The 25,788-nt window shown below is 40.3% G+C and overlaps 2 protein-coding genes across 9 annotated transcripts; one reads left to right on the top strand and one right to left on the bottom strand.

The window, feature by feature from the left end:
- Nucleotides 1–850: 850 nt before the first annotated feature.
- Nucleotides 851–20,563, bottom strand: HNRNPK (heterogeneous nuclear ribonucleoprotein K). Of its 8 annotated transcripts, none has more exons than XM_062640552.1 (17): nucleotides 20,424–20,563; nucleotides 18,279–18,355; nucleotides 18,096–18,174; nucleotides 16,561–16,671; nucleotides 15,125–15,181; nucleotides 13,588–13,631; nucleotides 12,621–12,693; nucleotides 11,967–12,080; nucleotides 10,859–10,987; nucleotides 10,087–10,394; nucleotides 9,679–9,733; nucleotides 8,884–8,922; nucleotides 5,806–5,856; nucleotides 3,028–3,049; nucleotides 2,867–2,949; nucleotides 2,170–2,339; nucleotides 851–1,384 (listed from the first exon to the last, which is right to left on the bottom strand). In XM_062640552.1, the coding sequence occupies exons 3-17, from the start codon at nucleotides 18,141–18,143 to the stop codon at nucleotides 1,351–1,353; spliced, it is 1,338 nt and encodes a 445-aa protein (XP_062496536.1). In that variant the 5' UTR covers nucleotides 18,144–18,174; nucleotides 18,279–18,355; nucleotides 20,424–20,563; the 3' UTR covers nucleotides 851–1,350. The 8 variants fall into 8 exon arrangements, with proteins under 8 accessions (XP_062496536.1, XP_062496549.1, XP_062496558.1 ...); XM_062640565.1 differs by having other exon boundaries at nucleotides 851–1,323; XM_062640574.1 differs by having other exon boundaries at nucleotides 16,561–16,658; nucleotides 18,095–18,174; nucleotides 20,424–20,562.
- Nucleotides 20,564–21,074: 511 nt separating this feature from the next.
- RMI1 (RecQ mediated genome instability 1) lies at nucleotides 21,075–25,549 on the top strand. Its single transcript, XM_062640540.1, has 2 exons — nucleotides 21,075–21,109; nucleotides 23,203–25,549. The coding sequence occupies exon 2, from the start codon at nucleotides 23,226–23,228 to the stop codon at nucleotides 25,107–25,109; it is 1,884 nt and encodes a 627-aa protein (XP_062496524.1). The 5' UTR covers nucleotides 21,075–21,109; nucleotides 23,203–23,225; the 3' UTR covers nucleotides 25,110–25,549.
- The last annotated feature ends 239 nt before the right edge of the window (nucleotides 25,550–25,788 follow it).

The following is a 25,788-nucleotide window of genomic DNA, read 5'->3' as shown; positions in this document are numbered from 1 at the left end:
AACTCTGCCAACAAGGTCAGCCTTATGCACAACCTCTTAGCTCTCTGCCTTTCCCATTAAGTTTCAAGCAGCTGCTGATGTGAAATGTTCTACAAGACAGGGTGGGAAAAAGCCCCAAACCAAGAATCCATGCTCAGTCTGGACTCATATATGCCACGCTCATGTTTTTAATGGTTGTTTTTATTCAGGAAGAAAAATTAACATTTTTAAACTATAAATACAAATGCCAAGTTATTACATGAGATATCCAGAGGCTTTATATTTTTTAATTTCTCACAAATAATTCCTAAGGAATTCAACATACAACAGGGAAACCAAACAAGTTTTGCATACAATGAAAACCAAGTTACAGTTAGATACTGTCAATTTGCCAATTTATATGGATTTCTAACCTCATATAAATGAAAGCTCATAAAGTAACTATAATTAATTCAGTAACGGTACAGCAACTGTCATTTCTAACAGTGTTATCTGCATTAAGCAAGCTGTCTATAACCAGGTGTACTTTACCACTGCTTACTCAGTGACATCACAAAGTTTTAAAATATTTTATTTATATAGTTACCAATATATATATGTACTGCAAAGAGGGCCAAACACTTGAGAAATGTCAATTTTACACAACATCTGCATGAATATTTCTGCATTTTTTTCCCCAAACAGCAAAGCAGAGTCATTCTTTTCACACAGTTTCTTTAATGTGTCAGAAACCCCACACAAATCCATCTATATAAAAGAAGAGCAAGCTTAACTACAACTTTCTCTCATGTGGGAGAAAAAACCCCAACATAACGGTGTATCTATTTTAGACATTATCTTACATGTACCTAAAGAAAAGTCACTACCAGAATAGGTTCACTAATTTATTTAGAAATCATAAAGTGTTTCTTAAAAAAGAGCATTACATTGTGCACACTGCTCTCAAAGGATGCCAGGGACATATGGACTAACAGTATTGCCCTCACTTCCAAAGAAAAGATACAGTGTACGTAAAGCAGGGTGTTCACAACAATTACAATGAAAACATTACAATCTACCACCAACAATGAACAAAAATAAAAGTCACTCTCTCTGCTGCTGCTTCAAAATTTCCATGTTAGTTTTGTGTGCCCTTTCTCTCCCCCCATGTGTAAGGAATTAAAACATTACATCTGGTGGACAGCAAAGGTTCCACTACACCTCAAATGCAGAACACCTATGAAGCAGAGGAATGTTGGCTTTTTAAACAGAAGCAGATTAAAAAAACAAACAAAAAAAAAGGGGTGCAGGACTCCTTCAGTTCTTCACTAGTCTTAGAAAAACTTTCCAGAATACTGCTTCACACTATAAAAAAGAAAAAATAATCTTGCATTAGAATCCTTCAACATCTGCATACTGCTTCACACTATAAAAGAAAAAGAAAAAAGCATGTATTAGAATGATGGACCATACATCTTGCATCAACATTCACAATTACATTCTTAGAGCAGATTAAATTGCAAATTCCTAATACATTTAGAAGTATATAATTCCAAAAGATGAATGGCTATTATAGGTATATTAATATGTTTTAGGCACATTTAAAACTTAGTACTCTGAAGCTAAACATTTAGAACAGTAAAATCTGCTATGACAGCCAACACATTAATAAAGCAAAACTAACCAAATTAAATCTGAAGCTGTTAGTATTTGGTGGAAAAGACAAAGTAATGTCAACAAGATATGAAATGCTGCGTAACAGCACCAAATCGATTTCAACTTGTCCTGTAGAGGCATGGTCTGTGCCATATGGCAGACTGTGATTTGTTGTCAATTTAGTTATCTAAAAACAACAAAATCACTAGTCTTCCACACAGAACTAGGCCAACATCCACTGTAATCTTCTATATTTTCTACAGGCTCTATGTAATTTATTACAAGTAGTTTTTTTGCAGCAGTTTTCACCACAGAAATGAGAGGACTGCTTGGTTAAGGCGTCTTCCAGCAAGATTAGTTTTGAGGGTGTCTTCATTTTAATTAGAATGGAGAAATGAAGATAATCAAGGCAGAACTACCACTAGCGAAGTTAGGTTCAAATAGTTACTTAAAACCTGCCTTCTAAAACTGTATCACAGAAATGAGTAGCTTTAGAATGTACACGTCAGTCAGTTTAGAAGTTGACAGCAGGGATGACATTAAACTTTAACTTGCCTGTTCTGCAGTAAATACTGTGCATTTTGTATCTGGTCCTGTGTTCCCGTAATAGTTATTATCCGATCTTCTGAGCCTTCTAATGGTTCATCAATTTTGATCGAAGCTCCCGATTCATGGCGTATTTGTTTGATTCTCTGGCCTCCCTTTCCAATAATAGATCCTGCCAACTAGGGGAAAAAAGCAAAGTATTCATTTCCCAGTACAACTTTCTAAAAACACTTAAAAAAATCACAGCCATGTTTACATAGCTTCTGTAAGTTTAAAGAGTTGCAATGGAAACTTACTGCTCTACATTCTCAGAACATACCCTGCAATATTAATTTTATAAGCACAGGTGGGATAAAAGTGGGGGAACCAGTTCCAATTTGCAAAAAGCAAGCTACAGAGACCATGTCTATTACTATTACCAGTTATTAAAATTGTCTAGTGTGTCTCTAAAGTGAAGACACAAACCGAACATTCAAAGCATAGATTTTTGCTGATTTAGAAACACTCATTTTATACTGGAAGTACTTATCAGAAACCCTGAACACTTCTGATTTACTTATATAGTCTGAGAAAAGGTTGTAATTTTTTTGTTACTTTGTTTTTCTGGGTTTTTTTTTGGGAGATGTTTGGTTTTGGGGTTTGTTTTTTGTTTTGTTTTGTTGTTGGCTTAATGAACACAAGCTGAAAGCTTGTCAACTTTACTTACATCTTTGGGAATTGTTACTTGTGTTGTGATGATGGGTCCACCAAGGTCTCCATATGAACCGCGTCCCCCTGCGTATGAATAATCTGATTTAAACGTATGCATCAAGCCCTTCAATGACTACACAATGAAGTACATGTAGAGGGTTCTATACAAATACTTACCATATCCAGAGCCACCCTCAAACTGTAAAAGAAAGAGAAAAAAAGTGAACAACCATGCTTCATTATCATTTTCATCTCATGTATCATGTGGTTAACTCTGAGCCTGTTTTACACAAAAATCTCAACTCCCAACTTCACTAGAAATACAAGTGCTGTGCTATCAAACGCAATAAAGAGGGCAGGGGCTGGCCCCTTTGCAGCCAAAGCCAGTCAACTGGACCACCAAAATGGACCACTGCTGCCTAAACCTGAGACCATCAGCAAAGTTGGTGGGACCCCAGTGCTAACATTTAAGAAAGGGTAAAAAATCCCCAGTGTACACCAGGGAGAGATGGGCTAAGGGGCAACAGTGAGACAAACAGCCCTGCGGACACCAGTGAACAAGTAGACAATAGTGCTCCAGGCACTGGAATAGAGATACTCCTGCAGCCCCTGGAAAGAATCACACTGAAGCAGACAGCCATAGCACAGCCCATTAAGGATGCTATGCTGAGAGCAGGTGTACGTACCCTGAAGGAAGCTGCAGCCCATGAAGAGCCTATACAGGTGCACATGCCTGGCAGGACCTGTTCCCTGTTGGGGGATCAACACTGGCAGAGTCTGTTCCTGAAGGACTGTACCCCATGAAGAGGACCCACACTGGAGCAGTTCTTCAAGAACTGCAGTCCACTGTTAAACACCCCCATTTGAGCAGTTTGTGAATGACTCCATCTCATGGGAGGGACCTCACACTGGAGCAGGGGAACAGTGTGAGGAGGAAAAAACAGAGATAAAGTGTGATGAACTAACTGCAGCCTGCCATTTTCCATGCCCCTGTACCACTCATGGCAGAGGAGTTAAAAGAGTAGGGAATGAAGGAGTCAAGTTGAGCCTGGGAAGAAGTGAATCGTGAGAGAAAGGCATTTTTAGTTTTCCTCTCTGTTTCTGTCCATGCTAGATGTATTTTTAAGTGGCAGCAAACTAATCTTCCCCAAGTTGACTGTTTTGCCATGATGGCAGCTAGAAAGTGATCTCTCGATCTTGAGCCACAAGCTTTTCCATCTTACTTTCTCTCCTCATTCTGCTGAAGACAGAGAAAGAGCAGCTGTGTGGACACCTAGCAGCCAATCAAGTTCAACCAATCACAACTACCCATCCCCAGAAGTTGTAAATCAACAAGTTTTCCAAAACACTATTTGCCTGCTACACCCTTTTAGAAGATCAAAATGGAAGCTGCTCAGACCAAAGATCTGAGCTTATCCTCTGTCTCTAAGCAACTTATCACACAATCATGCTACCTGGTGTCCTGGTTTTGGCCAGGACACAGTTAATTCTCTTCCTGGTATAGTAGCTGGTACGGTGTCGTGTTTTGGCTTTCGTCTGAGAAGAATGCTGACAGCAACAGCTAAAACACCGGTGTGTTAAGTACCACTTACCCCGATAATCAAAGACTTTTCAGTCTCATGCTCTGCCAGAGAGGAGGGGCACAAGAAGTCAGGAGGGAGCAAGAAACAGGACACTGACCCAAACTAGCCAAAGGGGTATTCCATACCACAGCATGTCATGCCCAGTATATAAACTGGGGGGAGTTACCCGGAAAGCCCAGATCACTGTTGGGGTTGGGATGGGTATTGGTCAGCAAGTGGTGAGCAATTCTACTGTGCATCACTGGTTTTGTTTTTTTTTTTTTATTTGGAGGAGAGGGGGTTTTGTGGTTGCAGGGATTTTTCTTTATTTTTTATTTTGTTGTGGGAGTTATTGCTCTCTCTCCCCTTCCCTCTTCTTGTTGTTATTACTATATTTTACTTTTTTTCAACTTCTAAACTGTTCTTATCTCAACCCACAGGTTTTTACCTTCTTTCCCAACCCACTGGGAGGAGGTGTAAGCAAGCAGCTGCATGGTACTGAAGTCGTCTGCTGTGGTTAAACCACAACACTTACCTGTAGAGATTGTAATACATAACACAGCTTGTAGTGGAGTCCAAAATACAAAAGAATGAAGGACTCTACTTAAGACTTAATTCAGAGGCTGATCAGAGCAGTGTATCTGCATATACACAGGCATATTCCTGTTGATATTTGCCACAGGATCCCTTTTTGGGCAAAGCTGTTTTACAGAACAATCCTTTTCTTGATCTTTTCTGCCTCCGCAGAGTACAGGGCAGCAAATGAAACTGACAGCAGATCAGTTAAACAGTTACAGTTGCTGTGTTTATGTAAGCTAAGAATTGATGTTTCATACTTGGCAGCACTTCGCCATCTTCTGACAGCATGAATACTTGACAATCCCCATTAACTTCCTTTCCCAAAACCTACCCAATCAAATGGTTTGTTTTCAAACACACTGATAATTAAAGCATTATAGTTCATCTACAAGTAAGAAGCTACTTCTAATATTTACTGTTAGAAATATGAGAAACTACAACATTTTGAAGTTAATACAAAATAGCTATCCTAAATGCACGCACATACAGTGGATCTGTTACTGAGAAAGCTGCTATTTACAACACAAAAATGGGGTGTGAAAGAGGCAAAAAGAGGTACAGAAAAGCTCTTATCATTTGACTGTGCTGCTGCACACTTCCACATTTCTATTAACATTACTTGCCTGCCCAGAACACAGTGTTAAGACAAACTACCAATAAATTCTGAGTCAGAAGACTCAGAATTATGAAATTATAAGCTTTATGATTTTCACCAGAAGCAAGTTGCCACTGACTACACTCATGATCAAGAAAACCCCATTATCACTTAACCTGTTCAATAAAGCAGTTTTCAAAAGAAGTTGCATGCACTCACCAACTCTGGTGGCTGCATGTCATCACAGGCATCCACGTGACACTGCATCATCTTCCAGACACAACACAATAGGAGGAAAAAAGGAAAGAAATCTAAATTAAGTTCGTGTCATGTAGAATTGTACGTAAGCTGGCAAGCTAATACAGTTACGTACTGGTACAGAGAAACATTTATGCTACAACAAAGACATAAAAGTATGTGACTTAGACCACTTTCAAGACTCTCTTTTTAATTTGATTGTGAGGGAACTGTAAGCGGTCACACTCACTTTTTTTTTCCTTTCTGTGGTGTAAACAGATTTTTCCCTCTAACAAAGAAGGACAGACAGCTAATGGCAGAGCAAAGCTTGAACAGGCCTGTTTTTATTCTTTTAGAACATTTTCAATTGCTATTATGTATAAAAATATTGTATTTCTGCCACTGTTAGAGGAAGCTTTTATTTCTGCCATGCATTAGATAATGAAAATTTAGTTAGACTGAAACTAGTAACTGTGATTCTTTGTGCCAACAGCAGGTCAAGCAGGATGGACACTGCTTCTTCTGTTCTACTGGTTCACTTCCATACACCTTAAACAACTAGTAACTCAACTAAATCTACTGCTCCCTTATTATAATAAAAATTATGTTCTTAAGACGTGATATATAGCACTTCTTTCAGATTTCCACTATTTCAACAATTAATGTTCATTTGCGCACCCTAAAACCAGCTCAACAGGCTCTCAACACACCTAACAATATTCTACTCTACATATTTGTGCTACTGACTACTATTACTAGAAGCCATAACACATTGGCTGGACAGCTTAACTTTTACATCTAATGAAAGGAAATTAATTCAGTCCTAACTGATGTAAAATTCTTTCATCATAATTTTCTGGGTTTTTTTGTTTTTTGTTTTTTTTTTTTAACAGTAACCTAGGAGAGCGTAATTTTGTTACTTTTGTTACTTTCATCCAACATCTGCATGGAAAAATAGAAGAGCTGTCATACACTCTTCTTTTACTGAGCTTTTATGTGCTTGTTAATGTTACATCTCAAACATTAATAACATTTTGTGCATTTTTCTAAAGGTATGTGCCTTTATTCAAGTGTTTATACGTTAAGGACACCTGTATGTACACATATATTTAAGTTAAAAAAAGGCCCAAGAATTGCGAAGCATTTGAAGGAACAAAAGCACATTAAAAGTCTTAAGACAGAAGTCTGAAGAGACTGTCCACTTAACTGAAGACATTCCGATTTAACTATTAACTCAGATTTAAAAAGTTTTAGTACTTTAAATTTTAGTACTTGATCAGTTAATTAAAAAAAGAGGTGAGGGGATAAAATTACTTTCCATGCTTGATTTATTTTCCACTCTTTTCCTCTGGTATCTGCATGCATTTATGTATCTGAAAGACCCCTGAGTATGAGTGTGTTAAAAAAGAAATACTGGAAATACATTCAGGTTTTTTTAATCTGTCAGAATAGCCCTTAGAGTCCATAGGTATTTGATTTGGCATAGTTACACAAAGAAATATACAGCTCTGTTAACAGAGCAACAAAAAAAAAAAAAAAGGCATTATAAGCCAAATGAACTCTCTAAACAGCAGTGCATAACTGAACGGGCTAACAAGTATCTTCTTTGGTGGGTGACTCCTCATGGGCAAGAGGAATTAACCTGTCTTTTAAAATCAAAATGTGTTTTTCTCATCTCAGCATTTACAAGGCTGTCAATACTCCTGTATCTCTGGAATTCCACAAAATTCACAGTTCAGCATCCAGTTTTAAAGGTCCTGGGCTACACAATCTTTCTGCCTTTAGTGAAGAAGAGAACTGGCAAAAAAAGAAAAAAAAAAACAACAAAACCCCAAAAAAACCAAGCAATCAAAAAAAACAAAACCCAAACAAAGCCCTCAAAAGAAACACCCGGAAAAAAAAAAAAACAAACCCACCACCAAAACCCCCCACCACGAAAACCAACCCGAAACAGAATCTGTACATTCAAAAACTTCAACATTTCCATGATTTTTGAAATGTTCATCTGAGAAAAGCAGCTGTTCTTGCCTTTTACTGCATCTATGCAAAATAGAATTTATTCTGGTTTAGGTTTTTTTTTTACTATTTCATTTTATTCTAAAATAGAATCTACGTGAAAGTGCACTTCTGCTGTCTGACAGCTACCTTTCCCATGCATTGCTTAGCTCACTTTTAGTTACTCTGGTTTCAATTTTGCTAGAGAATGGTTTCCGTAGGGAACGAATGGTGGTACAGAAGTTCTCACATTTATGGCATGACATCTCCAGCTTCAGCCTCACAATCTATGTGAAGACTTCCTATGTGCTTACACAATTTAGAATACTAGGATGATGGTTAACTAAAACTAGAATTTAAATGCAGTTTTTATTGGGAAGCAGACCTCACTTTAACCAGGCTATGATACTAGGTCATAAAGACCCAAAGCCATAAGCAGCCTCTCTGCAAAAAGGAGATAAAATTGCTCTCTGGAACAAAAAAAATGAACAGAGATGACTACACTTACTTGTAGGAACTCATGTCAAGAAAGCAAATGTCAACCTGACAAAAGGCAGGCTGAACAGATTTTGTATTCCAACTGGAATCGAATAAAAATAGAACACACTACTGCCCAAGAGTCAAGCCAAGGAAGACTGTTTAACCAGACATCCAAAGACGGGCAGGCTTACATGCTCAGTTTTATATGCTCTAGCACTGGCTTTATTAGCTGCAAATATAAGAACACAAAAACTGAGCTTTGAGAACATGTAAATATGAATAAGAAATCTTGGAGGCACACTTCTCAATTCTTCCAGTTTCTTAACATGTAAAATAGCATGGGTAACACTTTTTTGTAATACTGTGCAAACTTTTCCTTTTAATACTTATAATAAACATGTGACATTCTTACGTACTTCCAGTAAATCTTACTCCCAAGGAGGAAATATGTAAAGCCCATTTAGGTAGCCCATTTCATAGCTCTTCCATTCATTTAAAAGAAAAAATCTTGTCTCACCCGTCATCTTAAAGCAGGTGCCAAACAAAGCCAGAGGAGAAAAGAAGATTGTTACTATAGAGATTTACCTCCCAGACATATGATTTCTCTTCCCAGGAAAGAGGAATCTAGAACAACAGCAGATGACAGCTGGGAAGTCACATTTCAGAATACAACATGGAAGAATATATTTAAGCCTTTTTTAAGATCCCATATACTATAAGAGATTTTTTAGCTCTGCAAGTATTAGCATTAATATGGTTGAATGTACCAAATTTAATTTAGGATTCAACTTAGCAGTGGTCCTAGCTCTGAAACATCTGGAATTACAGTGTTTTGGTTTTTTTTTTTGCAGACAAATAAACCAGCAAATAGACAAGAATTGATTCAAGAGCAATCACCTTCCAGATTAACTAGAGCTCTTAATTAGATACTATTCTATAATCTGTATTACACTGCGTATAACTTGTGTTTGCAACATCAGTGTTAAGATGCTTGTATGATTCAAAAAATTTCAGGAAAGCATTGTTCCGATATGTTTTCTTAACCTGAAAAGCCTAACAATTCCCATTTCTGTCACCCTCATTAAAAAAACTAACAAATGGTCAGTGCAAGAAAACCTGCAGGATGGAGCACAGTCAAACTTTTCTCCCTGCCATCAAAAACGATACAGAAAGGAAGAAAACAGATCATGTCTCAGATACCACTTACACCCTAGACATTCCTCCAGAGAAGACCATTTGTATGGACAAAACATTTTAGTTTTATCATCAAAATCATGCATGTCCCATATTTAAGGGCATGCGTTCAGCAACAGTATCTTCAGACAGTCAGCATTCTAACTGTGCTTATGAAACAGAAAAAGGCAAATTTTAAACTCATACCATGCCATCGTAACGGTCTCCTGGTCTGCCCCTTCGGTCATAGGACATAAGATCTCTAAAATGAAAGGGAAGCAACATTACAATGCAATTCTTTTGCTTATAAACTAATCCGTTTGCTCAAATTTAGATTTTTACATTTGTGGTCCACGAAAAACTTTATTTCAAACTACTCTAGCCAAGTACTGAACAACACAAAAGTTTCTGAACTATAGTCCAGGTAGACTACTACAGTGCAGCAAATAATAAAGTTCCAGTACTTTTCAAAATACTCCCTGGTCTAGTACACGCACAATCCTTGCATAATCACTACCAACATGGAAGCTTGGAAAAAACACCGGAAAAATGAATGCGTTTCAGGTGACTATATACAATGTGAACTTTGTAAAATGCATTTATGCAACAACTCACCCGCCACGAGGAGGGGGTGGAGGAGGAAGAGGAAGGTTACGAGCTCTGCTGCCACCTCTACCACCACGACCTGGTGGAGGTGGTGGAGGTCCTCTGCGAGGGCTCATGTCATCATAATCTCTTCTCGATGGAGGCATAGGTCGTCCACCACGACCAGGGGGCATTCGATCAAAACCTCCTCTTCCACGCATTGGAAAGCCTACTGGACGTCCCCTTCTATCATCAAACATCATTGTGAAGCCACCATAGTCATATGTCTCATCATAGAAATTGGGATCATAAGGCTGGGCCCGTCCTTTAATTGGAGACTGAAATAAACAGAAAAAGCCCCCACCAGCCCAAACAGGACCATTATAATTGGCACATTTAATTAAATATATATACTAAATGAATAAATATGAATTTATTTATATTTCACAATGCTGGTTAAGAAAAAAGGAGATGGTGATGCATTTCCTGTGAACTTAACTGTGACAGAAAAACTGCTGTTACTTATCAGTGGCAAATAAAATTTGTCTCTTCAATTTTTGCATCTTAATGATATGCAAAGTATGAATAATGGTCCATTAGTACCAAAAATTGCTTCCCTCCCCCATAAGGTGCACCCCAATTCTAGAAAACATAAATAGTTTCGAAAAGTGGTAACAGTCAACCACTTTGTTACTGGGAAAGTAGGAGGTATTGAATTCAAAATATAAACTGAAAGATACCACTTTCATAGGTCCCTAACACTCATGAGTGACAATGAAAGAGTAAATTTAATAAACATTACCTCAGATATAAGATCCAAGATAATCTTGATACATTCAACGACTCTGTCAGGTTTTCCACCAATAAGCACCACCCTGTCAGTAGAATGAGGACAACACTCTTGGAAGAGCTTAATGGTGGTCTGGGTGTTCTGTTGAAGAAAAAAATAAAATAAAATCCAAGATTGTCTAGCCTAAGTATTTAAACAATTTATAAACCCATTTAAACACTTTTAAAGAAAGGATCCTAAAGATTATTAAATTCCTAGCCTGCATGCCTGCTTCTGAACCCTTGCAACAAATTTTTTTCTTTTTTTAAGAGATCTGTACTGACAGTTTTATATGAAAATGTAAAACTTTCTCCTCTTTCAATTATGACTCATTTATACCATTGTTTGATTAAATACAGCAAAATAGCCACATATCCTGTAATAGCTTACAGGCTGTATTAACCTCCACATGTCAAGAAAACATACTCTGGATGCAAAACAGTGATGCTGCTGGCATTATGTCTGGTTATATTGCTTTTCTCAACCCATGCAAACAGGTATCAGCTTATACCTGAACTGACCTGAAACTGCCTCTGACACAATGCCAAAGAAGGACAAAAAGCAGTTAAGTTCATAGAGACCATTAGGTGTTTTAGATCTCATTCCTATCCTTAGAAGAAAACAGTGGTCTTCTGGGAGGTAGAATTTTTTTAAAATTGTAAAGCCTTTTTACAGTAATATTCAGGCACCTACTGAATTGTCATTGTAAGGCTTTGTAGTGCACATTCACTTTAAATAATTTTGTAAGTCCAACCACATGAATATGTATACAGTCTATGCAGTTCATTTTAGAAGGAATGATGAATACCATTTTAAGAAAAAAAAAACTTTCTTTAGAAACATTACCACAAATATTGCTTAGAAGCTTGACAAGTCCAAAGCTCTATCACTAACAACTTTATTTCTGAGGGTTTGTAAGGAAGTTGCCATTCTCAGATCCACCTCAGGAGTATCAAAATCATGTATGCAGTATGTTCTGGATGAATTACTGCACAGGAGATACACCTGTCCCTTATAAACACAAAACACTAAGCTGTTTACTGAACAAAACTCAAACCTCAGAAAAACAGGGAAGAAGTACCTCTCTGAGTTCTTTAATTTTAGCACCCTTGACACCAATAATTCCTCCTGCCAAACTTTGGTGAATGAGAAGTCTCAATTCGCAGTCAAAGTCGCTGCCTTTGTAGTGTTGATACTGTAAGAAAGATGTATACAGGGAAAATAATAAAATATTAGTCACATAAAAATTAAAATATTTGGATTTTTTCCAAATGGTATGACTTGATTATTGCCAAATTGTAATTGTGTACTTCCTTTGACAGCACCACAACTATTTAAGCGCCTCACCTGAACATAAGCTGATGTTGAATCTGTTTTCCTTACTACATTGCACAACTTGTAGAAAGGTTTAAGAAGGTATCAAACAGTGCAACACTCATTTACAAAGCCAACACAGAATACAAATTACAGTATAATTACTTCAAAGTCAGGACAAAAAAAATCAGAAAGCATGTATTTTGAAAGGGGAGAAGCTGTATGAAATGATAAATTATTAAATAGTGATTGTCCTCTATCAAAAAATGCCAACATGTACTTTGAAAGCCATAACCCTTCTTTAAAAGGCTTTTCGGTTTTATTTTTTAACTTCCTGTATTTAAGGAGTGGCAAATCTAGGACCACCTTGCTTCATATGCTCATCTTTTACCTCTAAAAAGAAACAAACATTGTCACATACCTCTTCCAAAGTAGGGATAATCTTCTTCAAGATTTCTCCAATTGTCTCTATATCTGCACTGATACTCAAGATGCTGTTGTTGGAGAACATAACGCCAGACAAAATGGAGAAATTGGAAAAGAAAAAGTAAATCCTTTTCCTCATCATACATGAAATTCTAAGAAGATTTACTACACAGAAGAGCTCACAATTAATAGTCCCCATTTAAAGTAAACCTGTTTGCTCAATTTACAACACATGCATCTTTGTTTATGCCCAGTATATATGCATGTTAAATTTAAGATTAGGTAGCTCTTGCAGAGAGAGAAAGACAGAATGGGCTTTTGGAAGGGCTCAGATTAAGTGGGCAAGAAATTGACGCAGAACTGAAAGGTGAAGTGAATATTCATGTTCCCCGCCACCACTAATTGAGGATATCCTCGCTATTACATTGGTAAAACTGGCACACCTTCTCATGTAAAAAGTGGGATATGCAAGTGGTGAACATTGTATCTGGAGTAAGGTTATGAAACCAGTTAGAAATCAGATTACTAATGGGCTCTCCAAGAAAAACAAATACAAATGCAAGACAAAAAGAAGACAAAACAAATGAGAAGCGAAGAAAAGTGAACCGGAGTTAGCATTTCATCAGAAATAATTATGAACAGGCAATGTTGAAGGGAGCAAGGTGGGCCACAAAGACAGAGCGAGAGACTATTTTGGAACAATTTGATTTACAATGCAGCAAATATGCAACACTTGAAGCTGTGCTCCTTCCATTGAAATAAAATTAGTGGATTGTTTGGGTGGGCAACTCACGTAAAAGTTCAGTGACAAAAAGACTTAATGGGGAAAATAAGACAGAAAACTTGAAAAAAAACAATACACCGTCTATAAGGGGATACTATTTAATTATATCAAAGGCAGGTAATATAATACATTTCTCTCTTTCTAATCAGGCAGTGAGGCATAAACTGTTGGGACATACCGCTCGGGGCCACTGCTGTCTGGGACTGAAACACTGGCATTGTACTGCATTGGTCATTGGCGTTCGTGGATGTTGGCATTGGGCATGGGCATTCAATCAGAAGTTGTCAAGTATGGTACCCGTTTGGCAACGAGCACATTTTTGGGCATAGCCAACCAGGGTTTCACATGGGCGTTCAGGGGCGGATGGGCCAACGTCATGGTGGGCAACGCAGGGGCAAGTCGATCCAGTACATGGGCAACGGAGATATATGGCCAAAAAAACAAGGAGAGGGAAGAGGGGGAAAAGCAATGAATTTTAATTTAATACAAACTATACTCATTACTCTCAATTAATGAAACAAGCTTAAGTTGTTCTGAAGACTAACACCATAATGGATTGCTACACCAACTGTGGCTTAACAGTATGGACCTTAAAAATGAGTCACTTGATCTGACTAAACTACTTTAAAATGTATGATGTTTCAGTAGCAGGCTGGCTCATGAGGGTAGACACAAAACCTGTCAAGATCCATATTACTAGAACCTTGGGCAAATCGGGAAAGGTAGTTTTCCAGACCAATCTAGATTATCTGGACTTAGGTGATGTACTGATTCAAAAAAAAAAAAAAAAAAAAACTAAAAAAAAAGAAAAAAAAAAAAGAAACAACCCACGGAAAAAGGAGGACCCTAAAAACCAAAAAATCAACTAGCTGCCGAAGTTAGTGAGCATATGTACAATTCCTGACCATTTCAACTTAAATCCGTTTGCGGTAGTTTATGAACTTAGCTGGAACTGATTTGTATTGATACATATTGCCAAATCTTGTGTTGAACAGAGTCTTGATCGGGAAAACTGCTGAAATTGTAGCTGAGGTTAAGTACAGGAGTGTAAACAAACGGAATTTAAGAAGCGCTGCCAAGTTTTATAAATAATACACAACATTAATGCTGAGCATGTGTCTAATCACAAGAGTCAACCCACTCTAAAATGTGAATAGGCAAATAAGTTATGACCATGTAAAAGTGCTTCCAAGTAACAACAGAATGCTCCTTTACTGTCCTACATTTAAATTAAGCAACTTTAATATTTTGATGCTTCACGTGCAAGTTCTTAAAGAACAGATGGACAATTCTGTCTGTTTGCTTTTTTAAAGGAAGTTAAAAGTTTCTCTATCACTGGGTTAAGCCAGCCACCTGCAATGGTTTCAGTAGTACTGTAACTGATTCACACGTATGGGAAATGGCACAATTAAGGGTTTTAAGCTTTGTCAATATTTCTAATTAGGATGTTAGTGCACTTGAAGAGTGAAATTTAGCAGAATCATATTCAAAAGTGAAGAGATTTAATATAAACCTCTTCTCTCACGTGAGTTGAGCTGGGTTTTAATTACAACAAGAACTGGGGAATTAAGTTATCTACTCCAGCAATTAATACAAATGGCTTGTAACTAGGCTATTGATGCCTAGAGTTGAGTTGCTCCCACTTCTAGAAAATCTTTTGATGTAGTGATCTGAAAGAATTGGTGTTAAATTAGTTTAAACTCATAGATACTCACGTCTGTACGAAGTGCCTTAATATTTTTGCCACCTTTTCCAATCACTGCTCCAGCATTCTGGAAAATAGTTTTCAGAAGTTAAGTTACGCCAACCCACCACAGAATACGTTTTTTAACTCAAGACTAAAAATGCAAAATCTATCTTAGCATTACCCTGTTGGCTTGGGGACTGGGGGCAGGCAGGTACTGCTTTAGAAAGTTTCAAATCAAACTGAAACAAACTGATACAGCTTGTCCATGGAAAAAAATGGACCAACACCTCTTACCACTGAACTAAGGAAAGGGAAGAATATTCAGTTTTGCAAATAATGATTCAATTCCATATAGAAGTTTTTAGGCAATTCTTCCTAGAATCTCATACACGATAGCTCTCAAAAATACACGGTATGAATGTAACATCGTCAACAATTTCCCTAACTCATCTGATCAGCTTTTCCCCCTGTTGTTTTCTTTTCTTTTTAAAGGAATGTATTTGCAAATTCCACTTCTGCATTCCAAGTATTTCTTGATAATTTCAAGTGCTAACTTTGGTTTATACCTCTGTAACTTAACTGACTTCTTAGAGCAGTATATTCTGAAAAAAATTAATGCCACTAACTTCCAAGCTTCTAACACCAACAGGAATAAACTGGCAGATAGCAAAAGTAACTGCAAAGCTGTATTTTTACCATCTTACTTGAAAGATTACAGGCAAAAGCACTGCTTTTATTACACAGATCACACATGTTAACAGCATACAAAACACTTTGTGATACCCAGGTAACTTGACTGTCAGACAGAAATGCAACACAGGGTTAAGGTAACATTCTCCATGCTAGTGCGAAAGACTTGAAATACTTAAGGAAGTACAAGACATGTGCAATAACTAGAAACACCTACGGAAAGTCGTATGTATCAACTTTACTGTAACTGACTACTCTTGTCAACAAACCCACTGGAATCCCTGAAGTATTACTCCCATCTTTACTCCTGTCTACATATATGAACAAGTTTAGCAGATGTGCCTGGAAGAATTACTAATAAGAAAGTTCTCATTTTACCTCTTGTATTTAACTTACAATTACTAGCTGATCATTTTCTAAACTGCTTCCTTTCCGAAGATTAACATACAGTCATTCCCTTCAAAATAACTATCTTCCACTCAAATATAAGAATTTCTATTTCTAATTTCTATTGCTCTATTTTATTTTCCCCCAACAAGTACATCTGTTAAAAATAACAGTACTGAGCCTTAGGATCTTACCTTTCAAGGAACCTCTGAAGGTAATTCCATCACAATACAATTTTTACTACCATTCATGCACATTTGACGATATTAATGGTAAGTTACTTCATATTAAATAAAATACATCAATAATAAACATATATCCCAACATACACCATCACCGTCTTGAGCAGTGCTATAAACAAAAATCAGTAAAATCAAAAAAGCATACTTTGCTCTGAAGCAAGATGCGCAATTCAACCATCTCATCTGTGTTCCGAGATCTCTTGAAGGCCTGCTCTTCCTCCATATCTTCTGCAGGACGTTTGCCTATAGAGAGATCCATAGGGGGGAAATACAAACATTTATTTAACTTTCTAAGTCATATGAAGTAGAACACATGCTAAATTCATGCTCTGTATTCTTAACACATTCTTCCCTATTAGCCCAATTAATTACTGATGCCTCTGAGCAGCCAAGGACAGAAACAGGTCTTCATTGGCTTACATATTGATTAACTGTTAAAAATCCATTTAAAATCTATGAACCATGTTTTAAATGAGAATGTTGCATGCAACAAGAGAGAAATTTATGACATGCTGTTTAAAGCATGTCATGGAGCATCACCCATTTAGTATCTATTTATAGATACTGGGAAAAACATTTCAGGTAAAAAGCTCAAATGCACTTTGTCCAACACTGTAATACTGGTGGAATAACAGTAAAGTGGCACTTCAAATACTGTCTGGAAAAAAACTGGCATGAATCAACAACACTGAGACCCTAGCTTCCTCCCTAATTATGCCCAGTAAGCTTTCCATGGAGCTCTTTAGAGGTATTTCACGTATTTATACTCCTGCATGTAAAAACTCCAATAAACAAAATACAATTAATGGATATGCATGATGGTATTCTTACGTTTATACTCGCCACACAGGTACTGAATATTTAGCTATGAAATATTTTCCAATCCTCAGACATCATCGTGGTTTAAGCCCAGCCAGTAACTCAGAACTATGCAGCTGCTAGCTTACTCTCCCCCCCGCTTTCCTCCCCCAGCTCCTGGAGGGATGGGGACGAGAATCAAAAGAATGTAACTCCCAGGGGTTGAGATAAGAACAGTCCAGTAATTAAGGTATAACACAAACCACTACTGCTACCACCAATAATAATAATGATAAGGGAAATAACAAGGGAAAAGAATACAACCCCTCACCACTCACTGACTTGAGCAGCTATCTGCACCTTTCAAGTAACTCCCCTCAGTTCATATACTGGGCATAACGTGTTGTGGTATGGAATACCCCTTTGGCTAGTTTGGGTCAGGTGTCCTGTCTCTGCTTTCTCCCAGCCTCCCCTCCTCCCTCCTGGCAGAGCATGAGACTGAGAAAGTCCTTGGCTGGAGTAAACATCAGTTAGCAACAACTAAAAACACCATGTTAACAGCACTGCTCCCAGGCTGAAAGTGAAAATTACAGCACTGCACAAGCTAAGAAGGAGGAAAATGACTGCTATAGCTGAACCAAGGACACTCATAACTTGCAATTATTTATCCCATGCCTAAAACATGGGATAAGTAAGAAAGATTGTGTTCATGCTTCAAAAGCATGTGCAAAGATACTGTCTACTTAAAAAAGATTTAACACAGAATGCAAAGCTACTGCTGATACAAACATCTAATATAGTTAAGGCATTACTAAATATTTAGAAATACTGAAACTCACAGAGGATCTTCCTAAGAAAAAATAGTCCTTTAAAAAACTTACCATTTGTCTCTGTGTTAGTAAAGGTCTCTTCCTGTTGCTCAGTCTCCATTGCCTTTCTTTCTTAGGTTGGCAAGCAAAATCTGTTGAAGAGCAGAAAAGCAAGAACATCTCTTTCATGAAAAGGCAAACTGTACATTGTTTTAAAAGAAAAAGACAGAAAGAAATGCCTGGTTTCACAACTTACCGCTGTTATATATCCTTGCTGACAAAAACTCAAGTGTTCTGGGAGGGATCAAAATCCAACAGACTTGCTTCAAGAGCCTATGAAAACAGCACATTATCAGTTGTGACTCTGCCCACTTACAGCTTTAATTCTCACTACAGCCAAAACCAGAGGTCTGACTCAAGCCTCTCCTGCAAAGCTTTTCTCTATGAAAGAGAAAGCACACCCTGGAAAAACACACAACTTTAAGGAGACAGAAAACAAGTATGTAAGCTTACATGTAAAAAATCAATGTCTGAATTATAGTTTTTGGGCACACACTAGCTGCATTTACTAAAAATTGTTTTCATATATTTAAAGTGAACATGCATCCAGCTCCTCTCTTCAACATGTCAGATAACACATCCATTGAGTTTACTTTTTAAAGGACACTATGTAACAATTAGGCCCTAGATCCTTAGGTTTAAACTTAAAAAAAAAGGAAAAAAAAAAAAAAAAAAAGCCCGTGAACTTCACTATGACTTTCCAAAATAGGCATCTTATTTATGACCTGCTTTTTGTTATCTTGTAATATGAGGAAGTCACATTAGAAAGAAATCTAGACAAAAGAAATACTTTTGCAATTATGTATTTCCCTTTTGTATTTTATCATTTTTTTTGCCCCAACAAATTACAGCCACTCATTCTGATGGCAACCATAAAGAAAAAAGGAAAAAAAGACAAAAAAAAAAAAGGTGCTTCAAACTTTTTAAACATACCCTCAGGCAACTGTTCATTTGTAACTGCTGCCCGCTTGTGCAGGCTAACAGCAGGCACTGCCTTCCCTGGACATGCTAGTCCTTCCAGGCACTTGAAGTGAGCCATCAGACACTCACGATTTCCTGACAGCGAATGCTCAGGCAGACGTTTGCCAAAACGCTGCTATGTGGGGTGAGAGCAGGGAGAAACTGGGCAGATTTTTAGACGGTTTAAACAGCCCTTTAGGACCCCTGTTGTTTTACTTCCAAACATTCCCAAGAACTTTTAAGGCTGCAGGGAGTGAACCGTAATGTACTGTTCAGGGCTTAGTCTCCCCTACTCGCGCGTTTACCTGCTATGCCGAACCTTCCCTGGCCGCCTGTAGATAGTGTTCTCCGATACCGCGCGAGATCACCTTGACTAATGCTATTTAAAAACAGCTAAAGGGTAAAGCGGCAACAGAAGGCGGGAGGCAGCACTAGCTGCCACAGACATAACACACGGCGCTGGGAAAAGCCGCCGGTTCGACTCGGCTCCCCGCTTAGGGCGATCCGGCCAGCGGCGGGCGGGGAAAACAGCGGCGTTACGTAACCCCCGCCGCCTCGGCATCACGAACCAGCAGAAATGGCGGTCGCTGTAATGGCGGCTGCCGGCTGCTAGGCGGAGCCGGGAGCGGAAAAGCCGCCTCCACCACGCGGTCGCAGACAAATTTATCCCCCCTCTACCCAAAGAGGACACAAAGGAGGCGCCCGGCGGCCGCGGCGCAAGCGGCCTCGGGGCAGAGCCCCGAGGCCACGGTCCCCGAAAGCGACGGGCCGCGACGGGGGGCGAAGCCCAGTCGGCACCCCACAGCTGCCCCCGCCCAGGCCGCGGCTCTGAGCGCCCTCCTCTCCACCCGCCATAATTCCCTACAACTCGCCCCAGGCGCAGTTACCAAGGGCGAGCGCAGGAAGGCGGCGGCAGCCGCTCCCCCGCCTTCAGAAAGCACCCGCTACCGCTGCCGGCCTCCAGCACACCGCCCGTCTTGCGAGCCACACTGACTGGGTCGCAAGGCCCAGGGCCGCTCGTACAACAGCGGCCACCCTCCTCGTCTGTCACGCAGGGCGGGGCGGCCCCCCAGCTGCTCTCCGCCGCCTCAGGAGTCACCCCCAGCGTCAGTCGAGGCGGCGACTCCACACTTTCTCCATACAGCGCTCACCCCACTCCACCGCCGTGCCTGTGGGAGCCCACAAAGCAGAGGCTCCAAAACCGGGGAGGCACGGGCCTCCCGCATCGCCGCGTCACGCAGCGGCGCCGACAGAGGCACGGAGGCGGCCCTGCGGCCCCACCAAGGCTCGGCCCGGCCTATGTCCGCCCCCCGCCACCCTGCGCGCGGGCAGCGCCCCCTCCTCGCTGGCCCCGGCTACTCCTCTCCGTGGGTGCGCGTACCTGCACCCGCCGCTGGCCCAACAGCGCACGGGAGAGAAAGCAGAGCTGCCCCCACCGCCAACGCGCACCTCCGACACTGCCAGCACGCAATTGGCCCCGCCGCTTTCCCCCTGCGCGGGGCCAGCGCCGTCCCACTGGGTAAAGCCGCTGCCCGTCAGGGCGCGGGAGGCGGCTACACCCACTGCGCCCCGCCCTCCGTGAGGGTTAGGACCAGAAGGGCCCAGCCGCCTGGAAGAGGGGAGCACCATGTGCGCTGTTGCCGGTTGGTCGTTTTACCTACCGCGGTGGGAGCCGCGATGGAAGCGGTGCAGGGGAGCGGCAAAGGAGAGCAGCAAAGGAGAGCGAGAGCGACCTCGGTCGTGAGAAGAGAAAATGGCGCCTGCGAAAACCCCGCCTTGTGCTCGCTACCGGGCGCCGGCGGTTGAGGGAGGGAGGGAGGAAAGGAAAGGGCGGGGGAGGAGGGGGCGGGGGAGCGAAACGATGGCGAAAAATCCTCTCGCGATGATTGAAAGCGCGCGCGACGGATGTCTTCTATTGGTTGCTGGGTAGAGCGGCGGTTTTGGGAAGCTGCGCTCGGAGGAGGGTTGTGCCCGTCACCCCCCTTCCCATCCCCTAGCCCCCGACGGTAGGGGGAGCCGTGGCTGCCCACCCCCCCCCCTCCCCCCCGGGCCTGCCCGCTCACCCCGGTAAGTGCGGGCGGCTCAGCTGCTGGTGGGGGAAGGGGTTCGACCTCTCTGAGGGGCTGCGGGGTGCGACACCCGCCTCCCCTTCCCCGGGCCTAGCCTTCCTACCTCCTTCCCTCCCCGGCAGGGCCCAAGCCCGTGAAGCGCCACGCGAGTGGCAGGCCGGCACTTTACTTTGTGTAGGTACAGTGTCCTCTAAGTGGTGGAGCTTTAGGGGAAGCTTAGAGCCACAGTGGTTTTAATTTGCTGTAGGTTAGAGTGCAAAAAAATCCCATCTAAACCTAGCGTTTCCTAATTATTCTTAGGGTAACTTTTGTTTTTGTCACGCTCTGTAGGGAGGTTGAGCTCCTCAGCTGTCGTTTCAAGTGGTTAAGCGTAATCCAAACGTAGTTAAGCAGCCTAATACCTTTTCAATGTTTGTATCAATGATCTGTATGCACGAGGTTAATGCACCATTAGCAAGTTTGCTGATGGTACCAAACCGGGAGCTGCTCTTGAGTCTTTCAAGGGACAAGAGGCCTTGCAGAGAGACATAAATAGATTGGAGCACTGTGCAATCGTCAGTGCCATGAAATTTAAAAAGTTCAACTGTTAGATTCTGCACCTGGAATGGAATAACACTGGCCACAAGTATAGACTGGGAGAGGAGTGTCTGTAGAGCTGCCTTGCAGAAAGGGACCTGGGAGTGCTGGCTGACAGCAAGACCTGCAGTGTGAGTCAGCCATGTGCCCTGGCAGCCAGGAGGGCAGACCCATCCTGGGGTGCATCAAACACAGCATCACCAGCCGGTCAAAAGAGGTGATTATCTGCTATACTCAGCATTGGTGCAGCCTCATCTCGAGCACTGTGTGCAGTGCTGGGCCACACAGCTTAAGAAGGATGTGAAAGTCCCTGACTGTGTCCAGAGAAGGCAACAAAGCTGGTGACAGGGCTGGAAACCGTGTTCTGTCAGGAGCAGCTGAGGGCTCTGGGTTTGGCTGGGTTAGAGAGAAGGAGGCTGAGTGGTGACCTCATGGCTCTCTGCAGCTTCCAGAGGAGGGGATGTGCAGATGGAGCTGCTGATATGTTCTCTTTGGGATCCAGTGAAAGTATGTGAGGCAATAGTTCAAAGTTGTGGCAGAGGAAGTTCGGATGGGACATTAGGAAGCATTTCTTTACTGAGAGAGTGGTCGAACACTGGAGTAGGCTTTCTAGAGAGGTTGTCGATGCTTCAGGCCTCTCAGTGTCTAAGAGGCATTTGACCAATGCCCTTAATAACTTTTGGTCAGCTCTGGAGTGGTCAGACAGTTGGACTGGATGATCATTGTTGGGCCCTTCCAACTGAAACAGTCTATTCTATATGTGCATTGCTTCTTCGTAAAGTAGTAAGAAGGTAAAGCTTGTTAGCCACTGATATTTCTGAGATGATGATTACCAAGGGTTGATGCTGTTGTATCTAAACCCTGGACTGGTTCTCTAGGTAATTAGTGATGTTTCAAGCAAGCTTTCTATTGTCGGGTACAAAGCTTTTATGCAGTTACAGCTGAAAAGTCACCCCTGTGATACAGTGCTCACAGATGCCAGCTTGCTTCTGTTGTACATGGGGTTTCTTCTGTTTATAACAGTGCAATGATGTGGCAGAATTAACCCCTCAGGTCAATTTCTTAAGTAAACTTGAGTGTTAACAGCAGAACCCACAGCAATAAAAAAATAGAGGACATATATGTAACAAACTACTGCTTGAGGGATTATTTTGTGTTTTGGAGTTTTTTGTGGTTGGGGTGGATTTTTGTTATTAATTTGCTTTCTATAACAAAAGGATTTCAGTGTTATATTTCTAATTAAATCAAGAAGTCACGAAGCAGGGTTGATCATAGAAGTCTCCATACTTTCTTAATACCCCATGATGTGGGAACTGCATACACATACTTCTTATGCTTTAAATATGAGAAATGCCCGCTTATTTTTAGTATCCATATAAGTGTTGTTAATTTAAATTGCTTCTTTGTTGTCACACTTAGGATAGCAGAACTTTGAGAGCAAATTTCTATATAGTATGAGCAAGAGACTTGTTATAACTTCAGCTGTAAATTTATCTTTTCTGGGTTCTGTTTTAGGGAATTCACACTATTAAAAGAAAATGTCCGCAGCCAATATTGCAGCAAGAGTGGAAAGTTGGCTTTTATCCAAATGGCATGTTAAAGTTCCTTTGACATGGCTGGAAGCATGTATTACTTGGATCCAGGAAGAAAATAATGGCAATAACTTAAATCAAGCTCAGATTAACAGTCAGGTATTTGAGCAGTGGCTTCTTACTGATCTAAGAGACTTGGAATATCCCATTTTGCCTCACTGCATCTTAGATGCTCCCAGAGGAGAGTTGTCAGGCTTCTACTCCATACAGATTGATTCACTGGTTGATGTTAGCCAGCCAGCATATTCCCAATTGCAGAAGCTAAGAGGAAAAAATACTGTAAATGAAGAAGTAACAGCCAGTACTCAAGCATTCCAGAAGCCCTGGGAAGCAAAGCCAACTCGAATGTTAATGCTACAACTGACTGATGGGATACACCAAATTCAGGGCATGGAGTATCAGCCAGTGCCTGTCCTCCACAGTAATCTTCCTCCTGGAACAAAAATCACTGTACAGGGTAATACTGCATATCGCCTTGGAGTCCTTCTGCTTAAGCCAGAAAATGTGAAATTGTTGGGAGGTGAAGTGGATGCTCTTCTGGAGGAGTATTCTCAGGAAAGAGTCCTTGCTAGATTAATTGGAGAAACTGAAAACCCTTATTCTGTCCAACAAGCTGACCATGACCACATTATTCCAAGGCCTGTGAATGATGTAGAACAAAGTCTAGGTCCTTCAGATGAAGAGCTTTTAGCTAGTCTTGATGAAAATAATGAATTTGCTTTAAACAGTGAAGCATCTTTAGAAAGCAGATGCTACAGTAGAAGCAACAATTTTAGTACAGCCCCAGGTTCACTGACTGCACCCAATGGGAATGTAGTGCCACAGGAATCTGGAAGTCCTTTGCCTGATTCAGATGATCAAGTTTCACTTCCCATAGAATATGCCGATGGCTTTTTAAATGACTTTCCTTCAGAAGATGACTTTTTTCTGGAAGAAGAGACGCAAAGAGAGCTGGAAGAAGTGCCACCAGTGGTCATAAACAGAAATGTAAGTGTGATTACTGAGACACTTCCACGTACATCTAGAAGGTCCTGCAATTCATCTTTAAATGGCATTTGCAAAAAAGATGATGTGAGTGGAAGAGATAAGGCAGTAGAAGCTCTCAGCAAGCAAAAGACTTTTGGAAGAACAGTATTTGATGGTGATGGAAATAGTACAAGCAGCTTTTTGCAGTGCAAAAGCAGGTGTCAGACCTGCAGTTCTGCAGATTTTAATTTGGAAGATCCTCCTGGAGAGAGGCAGAATAATACAGACCTAGATGACAGCAGATGTAAATCCCAGCACACTTCTGACAGCAGGCTGTTAAGTGATGATCCTGTATTTTTCTCAAAAACGAATCCAGAAGCAGATCAGCAGAAGCATGATTCACAGACCGTTTCTTGCAGAGCAGTAGAGGCTCATTTAGATTTACATTCTCTACCTTTCACATATATTTCTGTTCTACTTGCAAAAAGACCAGAAACTATTACAGTGCTGAAAGTTAAATGTTTTATTGTTACTCTCACTGGAAGCCTCACAAGCACCAGTGGGTCCTGGGGTATAAAGGCAAAAATTTCTGATGGTTCAGCTTATCTTGAAGTAGATTTTCCTAATGATATTCTAACAAGTTTGATTGGCTTTTCAGTGTCTGAAATGAATAATTTGAGAAAGGATCCAGCTTTACATCTAAAGCTTAAGGATGGTTTAGAGAAATGTCAAAAACAACTGATAGATCTCTGTTGTTTGATGACTATAGAGTTTAATCCACTTCAGTCTAAAGCCACTGTGTTAATTCTTCAGGATGCTGATGCAAGGCACCTAGAACAATTGAAGAAACGTTTGAATAAATAACATGCAAACTTGCAGGCCTATATTACAATACATTTAAGTCAGATTTCCCCTGAAGGACTCTTGAAAGTTAAAATTGAAAATTCCGTGGTATGTCTCTTCTCTTACCAGGAAAAATAATGGAAAGTCAGAAGAGGAGATGACTTCTTTGAGCAAAACTTAGCAGTTTGTTTCTTATGGTGGTAATGAAATAAGCTTTCAAATATTCCTGTTTTAAGTACAAGTGTATAATTTTCATTGTGCAGAATTCTCTGTGTCATTGACTGGTGATCTGGAGTAGCAGAATTTGAGTAGAAGACTCTCATACATATTCACTGTGCAAGAAGCTGAAGTGTGGAGAAGTAGATTTTTTTTTCTGAAAGTTCAGATGAGCTGGAAAAAGAAAACCCAGCCCTATATATTAATGAGATTAATGTGTATTTTAAAAAACTGGAATAAAAAATACAAACATTTTAAAATCTTTTAAATAAATGTATGATTATAATGTATGGAGAGTCTCTTTTTTTGACGTGTTAATGTTGATCATTGCTAACAGTTTTGAACCCACATGCCACTTTATTCATTAATTTTCTAACCTTTTACAGAGTTGTCAAGCACTTGTGCTACAGACCTGTTGTATATGTATATTTAATGTTGGTCTTAATTTTGATATTTATTTCTACTTTTAGAATAAATACATTGC

This window comes from Pezoporus occidentalis, unplaced genomic scaffold, assembly GCF_034315485.1.
Source record: "Pezoporus occidentalis ecotype Australia unplaced genomic scaffold, CSIRO_AGI_Poc_V1 ctg117, whole genome shotgun sequence".
Classification (NCBI taxonomy): domain Eukaryota; kingdom Metazoa; phylum Chordata; class Aves; order Psittaciformes; family Psittacidae; genus Pezoporus; species Pezoporus occidentalis.
The sequence above is the reverse complement of the archived record's forward strand: the minus strand, read 5'-3'. Positions and strand labels throughout refer to the sequence as shown.

What these genes read in the sequence shown, in the direction of transcription:
- HNRNPK (XM_062640552.1), bottom strand. Translation starts at nt 18,143, where the DNA reads ATGGAGACTGAGCAACAGGAAGAGACCTTTACTAACACAGAGACAAAT. An exon ending in TGAGGGTGGCTCTGGATATG is followed by an intron (nt 2,950 to 3,027) that starts GTAAGTATTTGT and finishes CGTTTAAATCAG; the next exon opens with ATTATTCATACGCAGGGGGA. An exon ending in AAGTAACAATTCCCAAAGAT is followed by an intron (nt 2,340 to 2,866) that starts GTAAGTAAAGTT and finishes TTTTTCCCCTAG; the next exon opens with TTGGCAGGATCTATTATTGG.
- RMI1 (XM_062640540.1), top strand. Translation starts at nt 23,226, where the DNA reads ATGTCCGCAGCCAATATTGCAGCAAGAGTGGAAAGTTGGCTTTTATCC.